This window comes from Salmo salar, unplaced genomic scaffold (assembly GCF_905237065.1).
Source record: "Salmo salar unplaced genomic scaffold, Ssal_v3.1, whole genome shotgun sequence".
In the NCBI taxonomy this organism is placed as follows: Eukaryota; Metazoa; Chordata; class Actinopteri; order Salmoniformes; family Salmonidae; genus Salmo; species Salmo salar.
The window spans coordinates 226,633-247,500 of record NW_025548157.1 but is presented as its reverse complement, the minus strand read 5'-3'; the positions used below and the strand labels follow the sequence as shown (position 1 = coordinate 247,500).

The 20,868-nt window shown below is 40.0% G+C and overlaps 1 protein-coding gene across 1 annotated transcript in view; it reads right to left on the bottom strand.

Moving 5' to 3' along the window:
- The window catches only part of LOC106594350 (protein BUD31 homolog), a 21,998-nt gene extending 2,566 nt beyond the window's left edge, over positions 1-19,432 (bottom strand). The window contains exons 1-3 of the mRNA XM_045711975.1: positions 19,197-19,432; positions 17,521-17,643; positions 4,566-4,732 (exon numbers count right to left, since the gene is read on the bottom strand). Coding sequence (XP_045567931.1) covers positions 4,566-4,732; positions 17,521-17,643; positions 19,197-19,290 — 384 coding nt within the window. The 5' untranslated portion in view covers positions 19,291-19,432. The remainder of the gene's footprint in view (positions 1-4,565; positions 4,733-17,520; positions 17,644-19,196) is intronic.
- Between the last annotated feature and the right edge of the window lie 1,436 nt (positions 19,433-20,868).

Here is a 20,868-nt window from a genome sequence, read left to right as displayed (position 1 = left end):
CTATAGTAGTATTATAGTAGTACTATAGTATTATTGCAGTACTCACCACCTCCAGCTTGCTCTTGGGGACTCTATAGTAGTATTATAGTAGTACTATAGTATTATTGCAGTACTCACCACCTCCAGCTTGCTCTTGGGGACTCTATAGTAGTATTATAGTAGTACTATAGTATTAATGCAGTACTCACCACCTCCAGCTTGCTCTTGGGGACTCTATAGTAGTATTATAGTAGTACTATAGTATTATTGCAGTACTCACCACCTCCAGCTTGCTCTTGGGGACTCTATAGTAGTATTATAGTAGTACTATAGTATTATTGCAGTACTCACCACCTCCAGCTTGCTCTTGGGGACTCTATAGTAGTATTATAGTAGTACTATAGTATTATTGCAGTACTCACCACCTCCAGCTTGCTCTTGGGGACTCTATAGTAGTATTATAGTAGTACTATAGTATTATTGCAGTACTCACCACCTCCAGCTTGCTCTTGGGGACTCTATAGTAGTATTATAGTAGTACTATAGTATTAATGCAGTACTCACCACCTCCAGCTTGCTCTTGGGGACTCTATAGTAGTATTATAGTAGTACTATAGTATTAATGCAGTACTCACCACCTCCAGCTTGCTCTTGGGGACTCTATAGTAGTATTATAGTAGTACTATAGTATTAATGCAGTACTCACCACCTCCAGCTTGCTCTTGGGGACTCTATAGTAGTATTATAGTAGTACTATAGTATTATTGCAGTACTCACCACCTCCAGCTTGCTCTTGGGGACTCTATAGTAGTATTATAGTAGTACTATAGTATTATTGCAGTACTCACCACCTCCAGCTTGCTCTTGGGGACTCTATAGTAGTATTATAGTAGTACTATAGTATTATTGCAGTACTCACCACCTCCAGCTTGCTCTTGGGGACTCTATAGTAGTATTATAGTAGTACTATAGTATTATTGCAGTACTCACCACCTCCAGCTTGCTCTTGGGGACTCTATAGTAGTATTATAGTAGTACTATAGTATTATTGCAGTACTCACCACCTCCAGCTTGCTCTTGGGGACTCTATAGTAGTATTATAGTAGTACTATAGTATTATTGCAGTACTCACCACCTCCAGCTTGCTCTTGGGGACTCTATAGTAGTATTATAGTAGTACTATAGTATTATTGCAGTACTCACCACCTCCAGCTTGCTCTTGGGGACTCTATAGTAGTATTATAGTAGTACTATAGTATTATTGCAGTACTCACCACCTCCAGCTTGCTCTTGGGGACTCTATAGTAGTATTATAGTAGTACTATAGTATTATTGCAGTACTCACCACCTCCAGCTTGCTCTTGGGGACTCTATAGTAGTATTATAGTAGTACTATAGTATTATTGCAGTACTCACCACCTCCAGCTTGCTCTTGGGGACTCTATAGTAGTATTATAGTAGTACTATAGTATTATTGCAGTACTCACCACCTCCAGCTTGCTCTTGGGGACTCTATAGTAGTATTATAGTAGTACTATAGTATTATTGCAGTACTCACCACCTCCAGCTTGCTCTTGGGGACTCTATAGTAGTATTATAGTAGTACTATAGTATTATTGCAGTACTCACCACCTCCAGCTGGCTCTTGGGGACTCTATAGTAGTATTATAGTAGTACTATAGTATTATTGCAGTACTCACCACCTCCAGCTTGCTCTTGGGGACTCTATAGTAGTATTATAGTAGTACTATAGTATTATTGCAGTACTCACCACCTCCAGCTTGCTCTTGGGGACTCTATAGTAGTATTATAGTAGTACTATAGTATTATTGCAGTACTCACCACCTCCAGCTTGCTCTTGGGGACTCTATAGTAGTATTATAGTAGTACTATAGTATTATTGCAGTACTCACCACCTCCAGCTTGCTCTTGGGGACTCTATAGTAGTATTATAGTAGTACTATAGTATTATTGCAGTACTCACCACCTCCAGCTTGCTCTTGGGGACTCTATAGTAGTATTATAGTAGTACTATAGTATTATTGCAGTACTCACCACCTCCAGCTTGCTCTTGGGGACTCTATAGTAGTATTATAGTATTTATTGCAGTACTCACCACCTCCAGCTTGCTCTTGGGGACTCTATAGTAGTATTATAGTAGTACTATAGTATTATTGCAGTACTCACCACCTCCAGCTTGCTCTTGGGGACTCTATAGTAGTATTATAGTAGTACTATAGTATTATTGCAGTACTCACCACCTCCAGCTTGCTCTTGGGGACTCTATAGTAGTATTATAGTAGTACTATAGTATTATTGCAGTACTCACCACCTCCAGCTTGCTCTTGGGGACTCTATAGTAGTACTATAGTATTATTGCAGTACTCACCACCTCCAGCTTGCTCTTGGGGACTCTATAGTAGTATTACAGTAGTACTATAGTATTATTGCAGTACTCACCACCTCCAGCTTGCTCTTGGGGACTCTATAGTAGTATTATAGTAGTAATTATTGCAGTACTCACCACCTCCAGCTTGCTCTTGGGGACTCTATAGTAGTATTATAGTAGTACTATAGTATTATTGCAGTACTCACCACCTCCAGCTTGCTCTTGGGGACTCTATAGTAGTATTATAGTAGTACTATAGTATTATTGCAGTACTCACCACCTCCAGCTTGCTCTTGGGGACTCTATAGTAGTATTATAGTAGTACTATAGTATTATTGCAGTACTCACCACCTCCAGCTTGCTCTTGGGGACTCTATAGTAGTATTATAGTAGTACTATAGTATTATTGCAGTACTCACCACCTCCAGCTTGCTCTTGGGGACTCTATAGTAGTATTATAGTAGTACTATAGTATTATTGCAGTACTCACCACCTCCAGCTTGCTCTTGGGGACTCTATAGTAGTATTATAGTAGTACTATAGTATTATTGCAGTACTCACCACCTCCAGCTTGCTCTTGGGGACTCTATAGTAGTATTATAGTAGTACTATAGTATTATTGCAGTACTCACCACCTCCAGCTTGCTCTTGGGGACTCTATAGTAGTATTATAGTAGTACTATAGTATTATTGCAGTACTCACCACCTCCAGCTTGCTCTTGGGGACTCTATAGTAGTATTATAGTAGTACTATAGTATTATTGCAGTACTCACCACCTCCAGCTTGCTCTTGGGGACTCTATAGTAGTATTATAGTAGTACTATAGTATTAATGCAGTACTCACCACCTCCAGCTTGCTCTTGGGGACTCTATAGTAGTATTATAGTAGTACTATAGTATTAATGCAGTACTCACCACCTCCAGCTTGCTCTTGGGGACTCTATAGTAGTATTATTATAGTAGTACTATAGTATTAATGCAGTACTCACCACCTCCAGCTTGCTCTTGGGGACTCTATAGTAGTATTACAGTAGTACTATAGTATTATTGCAGTACTCACCACCTCCAGCTGGCTCTTGGGGACTCTATAGTAGTATTATAGTAGTACTATAGTATTAATGCAGTACTCACCACCTCCAGCTTGCTCTTGGGGACTCTATAGTAGTATTATAGTAGTACTATAGTATTATTGCAGTACTCACCACCTCCAGCTTGCTCTTGGGGACTCTATAGTAGTATTATAGTAGTACTATAGTATTATTGCAGTACTCACCACCTCCAGCTTGCTCTTGGGGACTCTATAGTAGTATTATAGTAGTACTATAGTATTATTGCAGTACTCACCACCTCCAGCTTGCTCTTGGGGACTCTATAGTAGTATTATAGTAGTACTATAGTATTATTGCAGTACTCACCACCTCCAGCTTGCTCTTGGGGACTCTATAGTAGTATTATAGTAGTACTATAGTATTATTGCAGTACTCACCACCTCCAGCTGGCTCTTGGGGACTCTATAGTAGTATTATAGTAGTACTATAGTATTAATGCAGTACTCACCACCTCCAGCTTGCTCTTGGGGACTCTATAGTAGTATTATAGTAGTACTATAGTATTATTGCAGTACTCACCACCTCCAGCTTGCTCTTGGGGACTCTATAGTAGTATTATAGTAGTACTATAGTATTATTGCAGTACTCACCACCTCCAGCTTGCTCTTGGGGACTCTATAGTAGTATTATAGTAGTACTATAGTATTATTGCAGTACTCACCACCTCCAGCTTGCTCTTGGGGACTCTATAGTAGTATTATAGTAGTACTATAGTATTATTGCAGTACTCACCACCTCCAGCTTGCTCTTGGGGACTCTATAGTAGTATTACAGTAGTACTATAGTATTATTGCAGTACTCACCACCTCCAGCTTGCTCTTGGGGACTCTATAGTAGTATTATAGTAGTACTATAGTACTATTGCAGTACTCACCACCTCCAGCTTGCTCTTGGGGACTCTATAGTAGTATTATAGTAGTACTATAGTACTATTGCAGTACTCACCACCTCCAGCTTGCTCTTGGGGACTCTATAGTAGTATTATAGTAGTACTATAGTATTATTGCAGTACTCACCACCTCCAGCTTGCTCTTGGGGACTCTATAGTAGTATTATAGTAGTACTATAGTACTATTGCAGTACTCACCACCTCCAGCTTGCTCTTGGGGACTCTGCAGATGCAGTTGGTCCCAAAGTTGGTGTCCCGTGTCTGGATGCATCGAAGACAGCACAGGTTCTCGTATCCCTGTTTCTTCCACTTAGCGATCAGATTCTTATCAGCATAACTCTCCTTTATACAGTAGTCATACAGCTCTACACACACACAGGACGCACACACACACACACACACACACACAGGACACACACACACACACAGGACACACACACAGAGAGAGAGAGAGAGAGAGAGAGAGAGAGAGAGAGAGAGAGAGAGAGAGAGAGAGAGAGAGAGAGAGAGAGAGAGAGAGAGAAAGAGCATTATACCTAAAAACCCAAACCCTAAAATAAGCAAACTCAACGCTCCACTAGCCTCTGCATCTTATATATTCAGTGTACGACGGTCTTCCTCTGCTGACGGTCTTCCTCTTATGTAACAGTAATATTATCTACCTCTGCTGACGGTCTTCCTCTTATGTAACAGTAATATCTATCTCTGCTGACGGTCTTCCTCTTATGTAACAGTAATATCTATCTCTGCTGATGGTCTTCCTCTTATGTAACAGTAATATCTATCTCTGCTGACGGTCTTCCTCTTATGTAACAGTAATATCTATCTCTGCTGACGGTCTTCCTCTTATGTAACAGTAATATCTATCTCTGCTGACGGTCTTCCTCTGCTGACGGTCTACCTCTTATGTAACAGTAACATCTATCTCTGCTGACGGTCTTCCTCTTATGTAACAGTAATATCTATCTCTGCTGACGGTCTTCCTCTTATGTAACAGTAATATCTATCTCTGCTGACGGTCTTCCTCTTATGTAACAGTAATATCTATCTCTGCTGACGGTCTTCCTCTGCTGACGGTCTTCCTCTTATGTAACAGTAATATCTATCTCTGCTGACGGTCTTCCTCTTATGTAACAGTAATATCTATCTCTGCTGACGGTCTTCCTCTTATGTAACAGTAATATCTATCTCTGCTGACGGTCTTCCTCTTATGTAACAGTAATATCTATCTCTGCTGACGGTCTTCCTCTTATGTAACAGTAATATCTATCTCTGCTGACGGTCTTCCTCTTATGTAACAGTAATATTATCTACCTCTGCTGACGGTCTTCCTCTTATGTAACAGTAATATCTATCTCTGCTGACGGTCTTCCTCTTATGTAACAGTAATATCTATCTCTGCTGACGGTCTTCCTCTTATGTAACAGTAATATCTATCTCTGCTGACGGTCTACCTCTTATGTAACAGTAATATTATCTATCTCTGCTGACGGTCTTCCTCTTATGTAACAGTAATATTATCTACCTCTGCTGATGGTCTTCCTCTTATGTAACAGTAATATTATCTACCTCTGCTGACGGTCTTCCTCTTATGTAACAGTAATATCTATCTCTGCTGACGGTGTTCCTCTTATGTAACAGTAATATCTATCTCTGCTGACGGTCTTCCTCTTATGTAACAGTAATATCCATCTCTGCTGACGGCGTTCCTCTTATGTAACAGTAATATCTATCTCTGCTGACGGTCTTCCTCTTATGTAACAGTAATATCTATCTCTGCTGACGGTCTTCCTCTTATGTAACAGTAATATCTATCTCTGCTGACGGTCTTCCTCTTATGTAACAGTAATATCTATCTCTGCTGATGGTCTTCCTCTTATGTAACAGTAATATCTATCTCTGCTGACGGTCTTCCTCTTATGTAACAGTAATATCTATCTCTGCTGACGGTCTTCCTCTTATGTAACAGTAATATCTATCTCTGCTGACGGTCTTCCTCTTATGTAACAGTAATATCTATCTCTGCTGACGGTCTTCCTCTTATGTAACAGTAATATCTATCTCTGCTGACGGTCTTCCTCTTATGTAACAGTAATATTATCTACCTCTGCTGACGGTCTTCCTCTTATGTAACAGTAATATCTATCTCTGCTGACGGTCTTCCTCTTATGTAACAGTAATATTATCTACCTCTGCTGACGGTCTTCCTCTTATGTAACAGTAATATCTATCTCTGCTGACGGTCTTCCTCTTATGTAACAGTAATATTATCTACCTCTGCTGACGGTCTTCCTCTTATGTAACAGTAATATCTATCTCTGCTGACGGTCTTCCTCTTATGTAACAGTAATATCTATCTCTGCTGACGGCGTTCCTCTTATGTAACAGTAATATCTATCTCTGCTGACGGTCTTCCTCTTATGTAACAGTAATATCTATCTCTGCTGACGGTCTTCCTCTTATGTAACAGTAATATCTATCTCTGCTGAAGGTCTTCCTCTTATGTAACAGTAATATCTATCTCTGCTGACGGTCTTCCTCTTATGTAACAGTATTATCTATCTCTGCTGACGGTCTTCCTCTTGTGTAACAGTAATATCTATCTCTGCTGACGGTCTTCCTCTTATGTAACAGTAATATCTATCTCTGCTGACGGTCTTCCTCTTATGTAACAGTAATATTATCTACCTCTGCTGACGGTCTTCCTCTTATGTAACAGTAATATTATCTACCTCTGCTGATGGTCTTCCTCTTATGTAACAGTAATATCTATCTCTGCTGACGGTCTTCCTCTGCTGACGGTCTTCCTCTTATGTAACAGTAATATCTATCTCTGCTGACGGTCTTCCTCTGCTGACGGTCTTCCTCTTATGTAACAGTATTATCTATCTCTGCTGACGGTCTTCCTCTTATGTAACAGTAATATTATCTACCTCTGCTGACGGTCTTCCTCTTATGTAACAGTAATATCTATCTCTGCTGACGGTCTTCCTCTTATGTAACAGTAATATCTATCTCTGCTGACGGCGTTCCTCTTATGTAACAGTAATATCTATCTCTGCTGACGGTCTTCCTCTTATGTAACAGTAATATCTATCTCTGCTGACGGTCTACCTCTTATGTAACAGTAATATTTATCTCTGCTGACGGTCTTCCTCTTATGTAACAGTAATATTATCTACCTCTGCTGACGGTCTACCTCTTATGTAACAGTAATATCTATCTCTGCTGACGGTCTTCCTCTTATGTAACAGTAATATCTATCTCTGCTGACGGTCTTCCTCTTATGTAACAGTAATATTATCTACCTCTGCTGACGGTCTTCCTCTTATGTAACAGTAATATCTATCTCTGCTGACGGTCTTCCTCTTATGTAACAGTAATATTATCTACCTCTGCTGACGGTCTTCCTCTTATGTAACAGTAATATTATCTACCTCTGCTGACGGTCTTCCTCTTATGTAACAGTAATATCTATCTCTGCTGATGGTCTTCCTCTGCTGACGGTCTTCCTCTTATGTAACAGTAATATCTATCTCTGCTGATGGTCTTCCTCTTATGTAACAGTAATATCTATCTCTGCTGACGGTCTTCCTCTTATGTAACAGTAATATCTATCTCTGCTGACGGTCTTCCTCTTATGTAACAGTAATATCTATCTCTGCTGACGGTCTTCCTCTTATGTAACAGTAATATCTATCTCTGCTGACGGTCTTCCTCTTATGTAACAGTAATATCTATCTCTGCTGACGGTCTTCCTCTTATGTAACAGTAATATCTATCTCTGCTGACGGTCTTCCTCTTATGTAACAGTAATATCTATCTCTGCTGACGGTCTTCCTCTTATGTAACAGTAATATCTATCTCTGCTGACGGTCTTCCTCTTATGTAACAGTAATATCTATCTCTGCTGACGGTCTTCCTCTTATGTAACAGTAATATCTATCTCTGCTGACGGTCTTCCTCTTATGTAACAGTAATATCTATCTCTGCTGACGGTCTTCCTCTTATGTAACAGTAATATCTATCTCTGCTGACGGTCTTCCTCTTATGTAACAGTAATATCTATCTCTGCTGACGGTCTTCCTCTCTATGTAACAGTAATATCTATCTCTGCTGACGGTCTTCCTCTTATGTAACAGTAATATCTATCTCTGCTGACGGTCTTCCTCTTATGTAACAGTAATATCTATCTCTGCTGACGGTCTTCCTCTTATGTAACAGTAATATCTATCTCTGCTGACGGTCTTCCTCTTATGTAACAGTAATATCTATCTCTGCTGACGGTCTTCCTCTTATGTAACAGTAATATCTATCTCTGCTGACGGTCTTCCTCTTATGTAACAGTAATATCTATCTCTGCTGACGGTCTTCCTCTTATGTAACAGTAATATCTATCTCTGCTGACGGTCTTCCTCTTATGTAACAGTAATATCTATCTCTGCTGACGGTCTTCCTCTTATGTAACAGTAATATCTATCTCTGCTGACGGTCTTCCTCTTATGTAACAGTAATATCTATCTCTGCTGACGGTCTTCCTCTTATGTAACAGTAATATCTATCTCTGCTGACGGTCTTCCTCTTATGTAACAGTAATATCTATCTCTGCTGACGGTCTTCCTCTTATGTAACAGTAATATCTATCTCTGCTGACGGTCTTCCTCTTATGTAACAGTAATATCTATCTCTGCTGACGGTCTTCCTCTTATGTAACAGTAATATTATCTATCTCTGCTGACGGTCTTCCTCTTATGTAACAGTAATATCTATCTCTGCTGACGGTCTTCCTCTTATGTAACAGTAATATCTATCTCTGCTGACGGTCTTCCTCTTATGTAACAGTAATATCTATCTCTGCTGACGGTCTTCCTCTTATGTAACAGTAATATTATCTATCTCTGCTGACGGTCTTCCTCTTATGTAACAGTAATATTATCTATCTCTGCTGACGGTCTTCCTCTTATGTAACAGTAATATCTATCTCTGCTGACGGTCTTCCTCTTATGTAACAGTAATATCTATCTCTGCTGACGGTCTTCCTCTTATGTAACAGTAATATTATCTATCTCTGCTGACGGTCTTCCTCTTATGTAACAGTAATATCTATCTCTGCTGACGGTCTTCCTCTTATGTAACAGTAATATCTATCTCTGCTGACGGTCTTCCTCTTATGTAACAGTAATATCTATCTCTGCTGACGGTCTTCCTCTTATGTAACAGTAATATTATCTACCTCTGCTGATGGCGTTCCTCTTATGTAACAGTAATATCTATCTCTGCTGACGGTCTTCCTCTTATGTAACAGTAATATCTATCTCTGCTGACGGTCTTCCTCTTATGTAACAGTAATATCTATCTCTGCTGACGGTCTTCCTCTTATGTAACAGTAATATACTATCTCTGCTGACGGTCTTCCTCTTATGTAACAGTAATATCTATCTCTGCTGACGGTCTTCCTCTTATGTAACAGTAATATTATCTATCTCTGCTGACGGTCTTCCTCTTATGTAACAGTAATATCTATCTCTGCTGACGGTCTTCCTCTTATGTAACAGTAATATCTATCTCTGCTGACGGTCTTCCTCTTATGTAACAGTAATATCTATCTCTGCTGACGGTCTTCCTCTTATGTAACAGTAATATTATCTATCTCTGCTGACGGTCTTCCTCTTATGTAACAGTAATATTATCTATCTCTGCTGACGGTCTTCCTCTTATGTAACAGTAATATCTATCTCTGCTGACGGTCTTCCTCTTATGTAACAGTAATATCTATCTCTGCTGACGGTCTTCCTCTTATGTAACAGTAATATTATCTATCTCTGCTGACGGTCTTCCTCTTATGTAACAGTAATATCTATCTCTGCTGACGGTCTTCCTCTTATGTAACAGTAATATCTATCTCTGCTGACGGTCTTCCTCTTATGTAACAGTAATATCTATCTCTGCTGACGGTCTTCCTCTTATGTAACAGTAATATTATCTACCTCTGCTGATGGCGTTCCTCTTATGTAACAGTAATATCTATCTCTGCTGACGGTCTTCCTCTTATGTAACAGTAATATCTATCTCTGCTGACGGTCTTCCTCTTATGTAACAGTAATATCTATCTCTGCTGACGGTCTTCCTCTTATGTAACAGTAATATCTATCTCTGCTGACGGTCTTCCTCTTATGTAACAGTAATATCTATCTCTGCTGACGGTCTTCCTCTTATGTAACAGTAATATCTATCTCTGCTGACGGTCTTCCTCTTATGTAACAGTAATATCTATCTCTGCTGACGGTCTTCCTCTTATGTAACAGTAATATCTATCTCTGCTGACGGTCTTCCTCTTATGTAACAGTAATATCTACCTCTGCTGACGGTCTTCCTCTTATGTAACAGTAATATTATCTACCTCTGCTGACGGTCTTCCTCTTATGTAACAGTAATATCTATCTCTGCTGACGGTCTTCCTCTTATGTAACAGTAATATCTATCTCTGCTGACGGTCTTCCTCTTATGTAACAGTAATATCTATCTCTGCTGACGGTCTTCCTCTTATGTAACAGTAATATCTATCTCTGCTGACGGTCTTCCTCTTATGTAACAGTAATATCTATCTCTGCTGACGGTCTTCCTCTTATGTAACAGTAATATCTATCTCTGCTGACGGTCTTCCTCTTATGTAACAGTAATATCTATCTCTGCTGACGGTCTTCCTCTTATGTAACAGTAATATCTATCTCTGCTGACGGTCTTCCTCTTATGTAACAGTAATATCTATCTCTGCTGACGGTCTTCCTCTTATGTAACAGTAATATCTATCTCTGCTGACGGTCTTCCTCTTATGTAACAGTAATATCTATCTCTGCTGACGGTCTTCCTCTTATGTAACAGTAATATTATCTATCTCTGCTGACGGTCTTCCTCTTATGTAACAGTAATATTATCTATCTCTGCTGACGGTCTTCCTCTTATGTAACAGTAATATCTATCTCTGCTGACGGTCTTCCTCTTATGTAACAGTAATATCTATCTCTGCTGACGGTCTTCCTCTTATGTAACAGTAATATTATCTATCTCTGCTGACGGTCTTCCTCTTATGTAACAGTAATATCTATCTCTGCTGATGGTCTTCCTCTTATGTAACAGTAATATCTATCTCTGCTGACGGTCTTCCTCTTATGTAACAGTAATATCTATCTCTGCTGACGGTCTTCCTCTTATGTAACAGTAATATTATCTACCTCTGCTGACGGTCTTCCTCTTATGTAACAGTAATATTATCTACCTCTGCTGATGGCGTTCCTCTTATGTAACAGTAATATCTATCTCTGCTGACGGTCTTCCTCTTATGTAACAGTAATATCTACCTCTGCTGATGGCGTTCCTCTTATGTAACAGTAATATCTATCTCTGCTGACGGTCTTCCTCTTATGTAACAGTAATATCTATCTCTGCTGACGGTCTTCCTCTTATGTAACAGTAATATCTATCTCTGCTGACGGTCTTCCTCTTATGTAACAGTAATATCTATCTCTGCTGACGGTCTTCCTCTTATGTAACAGTAATATCTATCTCTGCTGACGGTCTTCCTCTTATGTAACAGTAATATCTATCTCTGCTGACGGTCTTCCTCTTATGTAACAGTAATATCTATCTCTGCTGACGGTCTTCCTCTTATGTAACAGTAATATCTATCTCTGCTGACGGTCTTCCTCTTATGTAACAGTAATATCTACCTCTGCTGACGGTCTTCCTCTTATGTAACAGTAATATTATCTACCTCTGCTGACGGTCTTCCTCTTATGTAACAGTAATATCTATCTCTGCTGACGGTCTTCCTCTTATGTAACAGTAATATCTATCTCTGCTGACGGTCTTCCTCTTATGTAACAGTAATATCTATCTCTGCTGACGGTCTTCCTCTTATGTAACAGTAATATCTATCTCTGCTGACGGTCTTCCTCTTATGTAACAGTAATATCTATCTCTGCTGACGGTCTTCCTCTTATGTAACAGTAATATCTATCTCTGCTGACGGTCTTCCTCTTATGTAACAGTAATATCTATCTCTGCTGACGGTCTTCCTCTTATGTAACAGTAATATCTATCTCTGCTGACGGTCTTCCTCTTATGTAACAGTAATATCTATCTCTGCTGACGGTCTTCCTCTTATGTAACAGTAATATTATCTACCTCTGCTGACGGTCTTCCTCTTATGTAACAGTAATATCTACCTCTGCTGACGGTCTTCCTCTTATGTAACAGTAATATTATCTACCTCTGCTGACGGTCTTCCTCTTATGTAACAGTAATATCTATCTCTGCTGACGGTCTTCCTCTTATGTAACAGTAATATCTATCTCTGCTGACGGTCTTCCTCTGCTGACGGTCTTCCTCTTATGTAACAGTAATATCTATCTCTGCTGACGGTCTTCCTCTTATGTAACAGTAATATCTATCTCTGCTGACGGTCTTCCTCTTATGTAACAGTAATATCTATCTCTGCTGACGGTCTTCCTCTTATGTAACAGTAATATCTATCTCTGCTGACGGTCTTCCTCTTATGTAACAGTAATATCTATCTCTGCTGACGGTCTTCCTCTTATGTAACAGTAATATCTATCTCTGCTGACGGTCTTCCTCTTATGTAACAGTAATATCTATCTCTGCTGACGGTCTTCCTCTGCTGACGGTCTTCCTCTTATGTAACAGTAATATCTATCTCTGCTGACGGTCTTCCTCTTATGTAACAGTAATATCTATCTCTGCTGACGGTCTTCCTCTTATGTAACAGTAATATCTATCTCTGCTGACGGTCTTCCTCTTATGTAACAGTATTATCTACCTCTGCTGACGGTCTTCCTCTTATGTAACAGTAATATCTACCTCTGCTGACGGTCTTCCTCTTATGTAACAGTAATATCTATCTCTGCTGACGGTCTTCCTCTTATGTAACAGTAATATCTATCTCTGCTGACGGTCTTCCTCTTATGTAACAGTAATATCTATCTCTGCTGACGGTCTTCCTCTTATGTAACAGTAATATCTATCTCTGCTGACGGTCTTCCTCTTATGTAACAGTAATATTATCTACCTCTGCTGACGGTCTTCCTCTTATGTAACAGTAATATCTACCTCTGCTGACGGTCTTCCTCTTATGTAACAGTAATATTATCTACCTCTGCTGACGGTCTTCCTCTTATGTAACAGTAATATCTATCTCTGCTGACGGTCTTCCTCTTATGTAACAGTAATATCTATCTCTGCTGACGGTCTTCCTCTGCTGACGGTCTTCCTCTTATGTAACAGTAATATCTATCTCTGCTGACGGTCTTCCTCTTATGTAACAGTAATATCTATCTCTGCTGACGGTCTTCCTCTTATGTAACAGTAATATCTATCTCTGCTGACGGTCTTCCTCTTATGTAACAGTAATATCTATCTCTGCTGACGGTCTTCCTCTTATGTAACAGTAATATCTATCTCTGCTGACGGTCTTCCTCTTATGTAACAGTAATATCTATCTCTGCTGACGGTCTTCCTCTGCTGACGGTCTTCCTCTTATGTAACAGTAATATCTATCTCTGCTGACGGTCTTCCTCTTATGTAACAGTAATATCTATCTCTGCTGACGGTCTTCCTCTTATGTAACAGTAATATCTATCTCTGCTGACGGTCTTCCTCTTATGTAACAGTATTATCTACCTCTGCTGACGGTCTTCCTCTTATGTAACAGTAATATCTACCTCTGCTGACGGTCTTCCTCTTATGTAACAGTAATATCTATCTCTGCTGACGGTCTTCCTCTTATGTAACAGTAATATCTATCTCTGCTGACGGTCTTCCTCTTATGTAACAGTAATATCTATCTCTGCTGACGGTCTTCCTCTTATGTAACAGTAATATCTATCTCTGCTGACGGTCTTCCTCTTATGTAACAGTAATATCTATCTCTGCTGACGGTCTTCCTCTTATGTAACAGTAATATCTATCTCTGCTGACGGTCTTCCTCTTATGTAACAGTAATATCTATCTCTGCTGACGGTCTTCCTCTTATGTAACAGTAATATCTATCTCTGCTGACGGCGTTCCTCTTATGTAACAGTAATATCTATCTCTGCTGACGGTCTTCCTCTTATGTAACAGTAATATCTATCTCTGCTGACGGTCTTCCTCTTGTGTAACAGTAATATCTATCTCTGCTGATGGTCTTCCTCTTATGTAACAGTAATATCTATCTCTGCTGACGGTCTTCCTCTTATGTAACAGTAATATCTACCTCTGCTGACGGTCTTCCTCTTATGTAAGAGTAATATCTACCTCTGCTGACGGTCTTCCTCTTATGTAACAGTAATATCTATCTCTGCTGACGGTCTTCCTCTTATGTAACAGTAATATCTATCTCTGCTGACGGTCTTCCTCTTATGTAACAGTAATATCTATCTCTGCTGACGGTCTTCCTCTTATGTAACAGTAATATTATCTACCTCTGCTGACGGTCTTCCTCTTATGTAACAGTAATATCTATCTCTGCTGACGGTCTTCCTCTTATGTAACAGTAATATCTATCTCTGCTGACGGTCTTCCTCTTATGTAACAGTAATATCTATCTCTGCTGACGGCGTTCCTCTTATGTAACAGTAATATTATCTACCTCTGCTGATGGTCTTCCTCTTATGTAACAGTAATATCTATCTCTGCTGACGGTCTTCCTCTTATGTAACAGTAATATCTATCTCTGCTGACGGTCTTCCTCTTATGTAACAGTAATATCTATCTCTGCTGACGGTCTTCCTCTGCTGACGGTCTTCCTCTTATGTAACAGTAATATCTATCTCTGCTGACGGTCTTCCTCTTATGTAACAGTAATATCTATCTCTGCTGACGGTCTTCCTCTTATCTAACAGTAATATCTATCTCTGCTGACGGTCTTCCTCTTATGTAACAGTAATATCTATCTCTGCTGACGGTCTTCCTCTGCTGACGGTCTTCCTCTTATGTAACAGTAATATCTATCTCTGCTGACGGTCTTCCTCTTATGTAACAGTAATATCTACCTCTGCTGACGGTCTTCCTCTTATGTAACAGTAATATCTATCTCTGCTGACGGTCTTCCTCTTATGTAACAGTAATATCTATCTCTGCTGACGGTGTTCCTCTTATGTAACAGTAATATCTATCTCTGCTGACGGTCTTCCTCTTATGTAACAGTAATATCTATCTCTGCTGACGGTCTTCCTCTTATGTAACAGTAATATTATCTACCTCTGCTGACGGTCTTCCTCTTATGTAACAGTAATATCTATCTCTGCTGACGGTCTTCCTCTTATGTAACAGTAATATCTATCTCTGCTGACGGTCTTCCTCTTATGTAACAGTAATATCTATCTCTGCTGACGGTCTTCCTCTTATGTAACAGTAATATCTATCTCTGCTGACGGTCTTCCTCTTATGTAACAGTAATATCTATCTCTGCTGACGGTCTTCCTCTTATGTAACAGTAATATCTATCTCTGCTGACGGTCTTCCTCTTATGTAACAGTAATATCTATCTCTGCTGACGGTCTTCCTCTTATGTAACAGTAATATCTATCTCTGCTGACGGTCTTCCTCTTATGTAACAGTAATATCCATCTCTGCTGACGGCGTTCCTCTTATGTAACAGTAATATCTATCTCTGCTGACGGTCTTCCTCTTATGTAACAGTAATATTATCTATCTCTGCTGACGGTCTTCCTCTTATGTAACAGTAATATCTATCTCTGCTGACGGTGTTCCTCTTATGTAACAGTAATATCTATCTCTGCTGACGGTCTTCCTCTGCTGACGATCTTCCTCTTATGTAACAGTAATATCTATCTCTGCTGACGGTCTTCCTCTTATGTAACAGTAATATTATCTACCTCTGCTGACGGTCTTCCTCTTATGTAACAGTAATATCTATCTCGGCTGACGGTCTTCCTCTTATGTAACAGTAATATTATCTACCTCTGCTGACGGTCTTCCTCTTATGTAACAGTAATATCTATCTCTGCTGACGGTCTTCCTCTTATGTAACAGTAATATCTATCTCTGCTGACGGTCTTCCTCTTATGTAACAGTAATATCTATCTCTGCTGACGGTCTTCCTCTTATGTAACAGTAATATCTATCTCTGCTGACGGTCTTCCTCTTATGTAACAGTAATATCTACCTCTGCTGACGGTCTTCCTCTTATGTAACAGTAATATTATCTATCTCTGCTGACGGTCTTCCTCTTATGTAACAGTAATATCTATCTCTGCTGACGGTCTTCCTCTTATGTAACAGTAATATCTATCTCTGCTGACGGTCTTCCTCTTATGTAACAGTAATATCTATCTCTGCTGACGGTCTTCCTCTTATGTAACAGTAATATCTATCTCTGCTGATGGTCTTCCTCGTATGTAACAGTAATATCTATCTCTGCTGACGGTCTTCCTCTTATGTAACAGTATTATCTATCTCTGCTGACGGTCTTCCTCTGCTGACGGTCTTCCTCTTATGTAACAGTAATATCTATCTCTGCTGACGGTCTTCCTCTTATGTAACAGTAATATCTATCTCTGCTGACGGTCTTCCTCTTATGTAACAGTAATATCTATCTCTGCTGACGGTCTTCCTCTTATGTAACAGTAATATCTATCTCTGCTGACGGTCTTCCTCTTATGTAACAGTAATATCTATCTCTGCTGACGGCGTTCCTCTTATGTAACAGTAATATCTATCTCTGCTGACGGTCTTCCTCTTATGTAACAGTAATATCTATCTCTGCTGACGGTCTTCCTCTTATGTAACAGTAATATCTATCTCTGCTGACGGCGTTCCTCTTATGTAACAGTAATATCTATCTCTGCTGACGGTCTTCCTCTTATGTAACAGTAATATCTATCTCTGCTGACGGTCTTCCTCTTATGTAACAGTAATATTATCTATCTCTGCTGACGGTCTTCCTCTTATGTAACAGTAATATCTATCTCTGCTGACGGTCTTCCTCTTATGTAACAGTAATATCTATCTCTGCTGACGGTCTTCCTCTTATGTAACAGTAATATCTATCTCTGCTGACGGTCTTCCTCTTATGTAACAGTAATATCTATCTCTGCTGACGGCGTTCCTCTTATGTAACAGTAATATTATCTACCTCTGCTGATGGCCTTCCTCTTGTAGAACAAGTCGAAGATATATCTGCTCCTCTGATGATGCAGTCTGAATATCGGCCACAGGGACTCCACCTTCCGCTTTCCCTCGTGAGGCTCCGTCTCGGCTGTAAGGAGACAAATCGCAACCTCGTCATCGATACAATACAGGAATTATCCAAGATTTCCCCCATTATCCAAGATTTCCCCCATTATCCAAGATTTCCCCATTATCCAAGATTTCCCCATTCTCCAAGATTCCCCCACCATTCTCCAAGATTCCCCCACCATTCTCCAAGATTCCCCCACCATTCTCCAAGATTCCCCCATTCTCCAAGATTCCCCCATCATTCTCCAAGATTTCCCCATTCTCCAAGATTCCCCCATTCTCCAAGATTTCCCCCCATTCTCCAAGATTTCCCCCCATTCTCCAAGATTTCCCCATTCTCCAAGATTCCCCCATTATCCAAGATTTCCCCATTCTCCAAGATTCCCCCATTATCCAAGATTCCCCCATTCTCCAAGATTTCCCCCATTATCCAAGATTTCCCCCATTATCCAAGATTTCCCCATTATCCAAGATTTCCCCATTATCCAAGATTTCCCCATTATCCAAGATTTCCCCATTCATACATCAACTTTATATTGTAGCTAGCTAAGTAGCTAATAGTTTGGCTGGTTGATTACCCTAGCTCAACTAACTACACTGAACAACAATATAAAAAAAGAACGCAACATGTAAAGTGTTGGTCCCATGTTTCCATACAGTAAAAAAACGTATTTCTCTCTTAAATTTTTGAGAACAAATGTGTTTACATCCCTGTTAGTGAGCATTTCTACTTTTTCAAGATAATCCATCCAACTGACAGGTGCGGCATATCAAGAAGCAGATTAAACAACACAGGTGCACCTTGTGCTGGGGGACAATAAAAGGCCACTCTAAAAAATGTGCAGTTTTGTCACAACAACTCAATGCCACAGATGTCTCAAGTTGAGGGAGTGTGCAATTGGCATGCTGACTGCAGGAACGTCTACCAGAGCTGTTGCCAGAGAATTGAAATGTTCATTCCTCTACCATAAGCCACCTCCGTCATTTTAGAGAATTTGGCTGTATTTTTTTTTTTTTTTTTTTTAAAGGTATCTGTGACCAACAGATGCATATCTGTATTCCCAGTCATGTGAAATCCATAGATTAGGACCTAATGAATGTATTGCAGTTTAAGGATTTCCTTCTATGAACTCAGTAACATTTTGTTTTTACCTTGTTGCGTTTATATTATTGTTCAGTGTAGTTAACTTAGAAGCTACCTATCTAAAACATCAACCTTTTGGTTATGATTGTCGAGGTATCTGAACAATAACCCACAATACGACAAAGGAAACATACAGATAGCTGAAGGCGAGACAGAGGGGTTGTAGGTATCTGGCTGAACGCACAGCCTCGTTTGGTTACGGAGAAGTTAGTCAGTCACAATAAAAACAGGACTGATCCAAATCAGATTCATACAACAACTTGATAATATAGCTTAGTTGAGACTGGTTGAATATCCCCCCCAAAATATTAAATGTTAACATTTGTGTAGACATGATGTTAGCTGAGCCTCGTTTTGTTACAGTCGGAGTAGAGGATTTAGTTAGCTTAGGTGGCTAACATTATTAGCTAGCAAAAAATATGTTTTACCTTCTCTCATTTTTTGGTCTAATTCGTCCAAAGTCGGTTCAATCAACTCCCAGCCATCGGGAGGTGGTTTCCTGCTCCTCTTTACTTTCGGCATCGCGTTTAATCAAAACGGATTATTTAACCAAAATGAAAAACAATAAACCTTATTTCCCCCCCGCGTAGTATATTTTTTTTTGGTGTGTATTGATTTCGTAGGCCTGCTCACCGTCGCTTCTTATTGACGTCACGGCTCGATCCTCGATCGCACGATATGTACGTCACTCAATTCTATTTCATTCAATTGAGGGGCTTTTTGCTGCGTTCATAACAACTGGGAACTCGGCGAAAACTCCGACTACAGTGCGTTCACAACAACTGGGAACTCGGGGGGGGGAAAGTGTTCGGATGCTCTTGATTGACAACGTGTTCCAGTTCCCGCCCAATATCCAGCCATTTCACACGGCCATTGAAGAGGAAGTGGGACCAACATTCCAACAGGCCACCAATCAACAGCCTGATCAACTCTATGTGAAGGAGATGTGTCGCGCTGCATGAGACAAATGGGGGGGGGTCACACCAGATACTGACTGGTTCTCTGATCCACACCCCTAACTTTCTTTTTATAAAGGTATCTGTGACCGACAGATGCATATCTGTATTCCCAGTCGTGTGAAATCCATAGATTAGGGCCTAAGGCATTGATTTCAATTGACTTATTTCCATATATGAACTGTAACTTAGTAAAAATCTTTGAAATTGTTGCAAATTGGCATTTTTAGTTTTTGTTCAGTGTATTTAAATCATGATTCTATCTAATATAATATCATCAACAGGTTAGACTTGTCCATTTGGTGATTTTTCTGAAAAAAAGGCTGTATCATAAATAACTACCCATTATTTATTTTATTTTATTTTATTTACATCAGTCACAGTCAAATATACCCACAATGCATCATGAATTTGATGCTCTGGAACACTGGCTCCCTGGCCTCTTCTTCCATCCCCTTCTCTCTTCTCCATCCTACACATCTGAAAACGGGATGTAAACGTGGGGTATTTTGTTTTCTCCTCTCCAGTCGTTTCAGTGTAGAAGACAGATGAGACAGAGAGAAGGATTTCAGTGTAGAAGACAGAGAGGAGAGTTAGAGAGGAGGTTTTCAGTGTAGAAGACAGAGGAGAGGAGGAGAGGGGGATTTCAGTGTAGAAGACAGAGGAGAGGAGGATTTCAGTGTAGAAGACAGAGGAGAGGAGGATTTCAGTGTAGAAGACAGAGAGGAGAGGAGGATTTCAGTGTAGAAGACAGAGAGGAGAGGAGGATTTCAGTGTAGAAGACAGAGAGGAGAGGGGGATTTCAGTGTAGAAGACAGAGGAGAGGAGGATTTCAGTGTAGAAGACAGAGAGAGGGGGATTTCAGTGTAGAAGACAGACAGGAGAGGGGGATTTCAGTGTAGAAGACAGAGGAGAGGAGGATTTCAGTGTAGAAGACAGAGGAGAGGGGGGATTTCAGTGTAGAAGACAGACAGGAGGATTTCAGTGTAGAAGACAGACAGGAGGATTTCAGTGTAGAAGACAGACAGGAGAGGGGAATTTCAGTGTAGAAGACAGAGGAGAGGAGGATTTCAGTGTAGAAGACAGAGGAGAGGGGGATTTCAGTGTAGAAGACAGAGGAGAGGGGGGATTTCAGTGTAGAAGA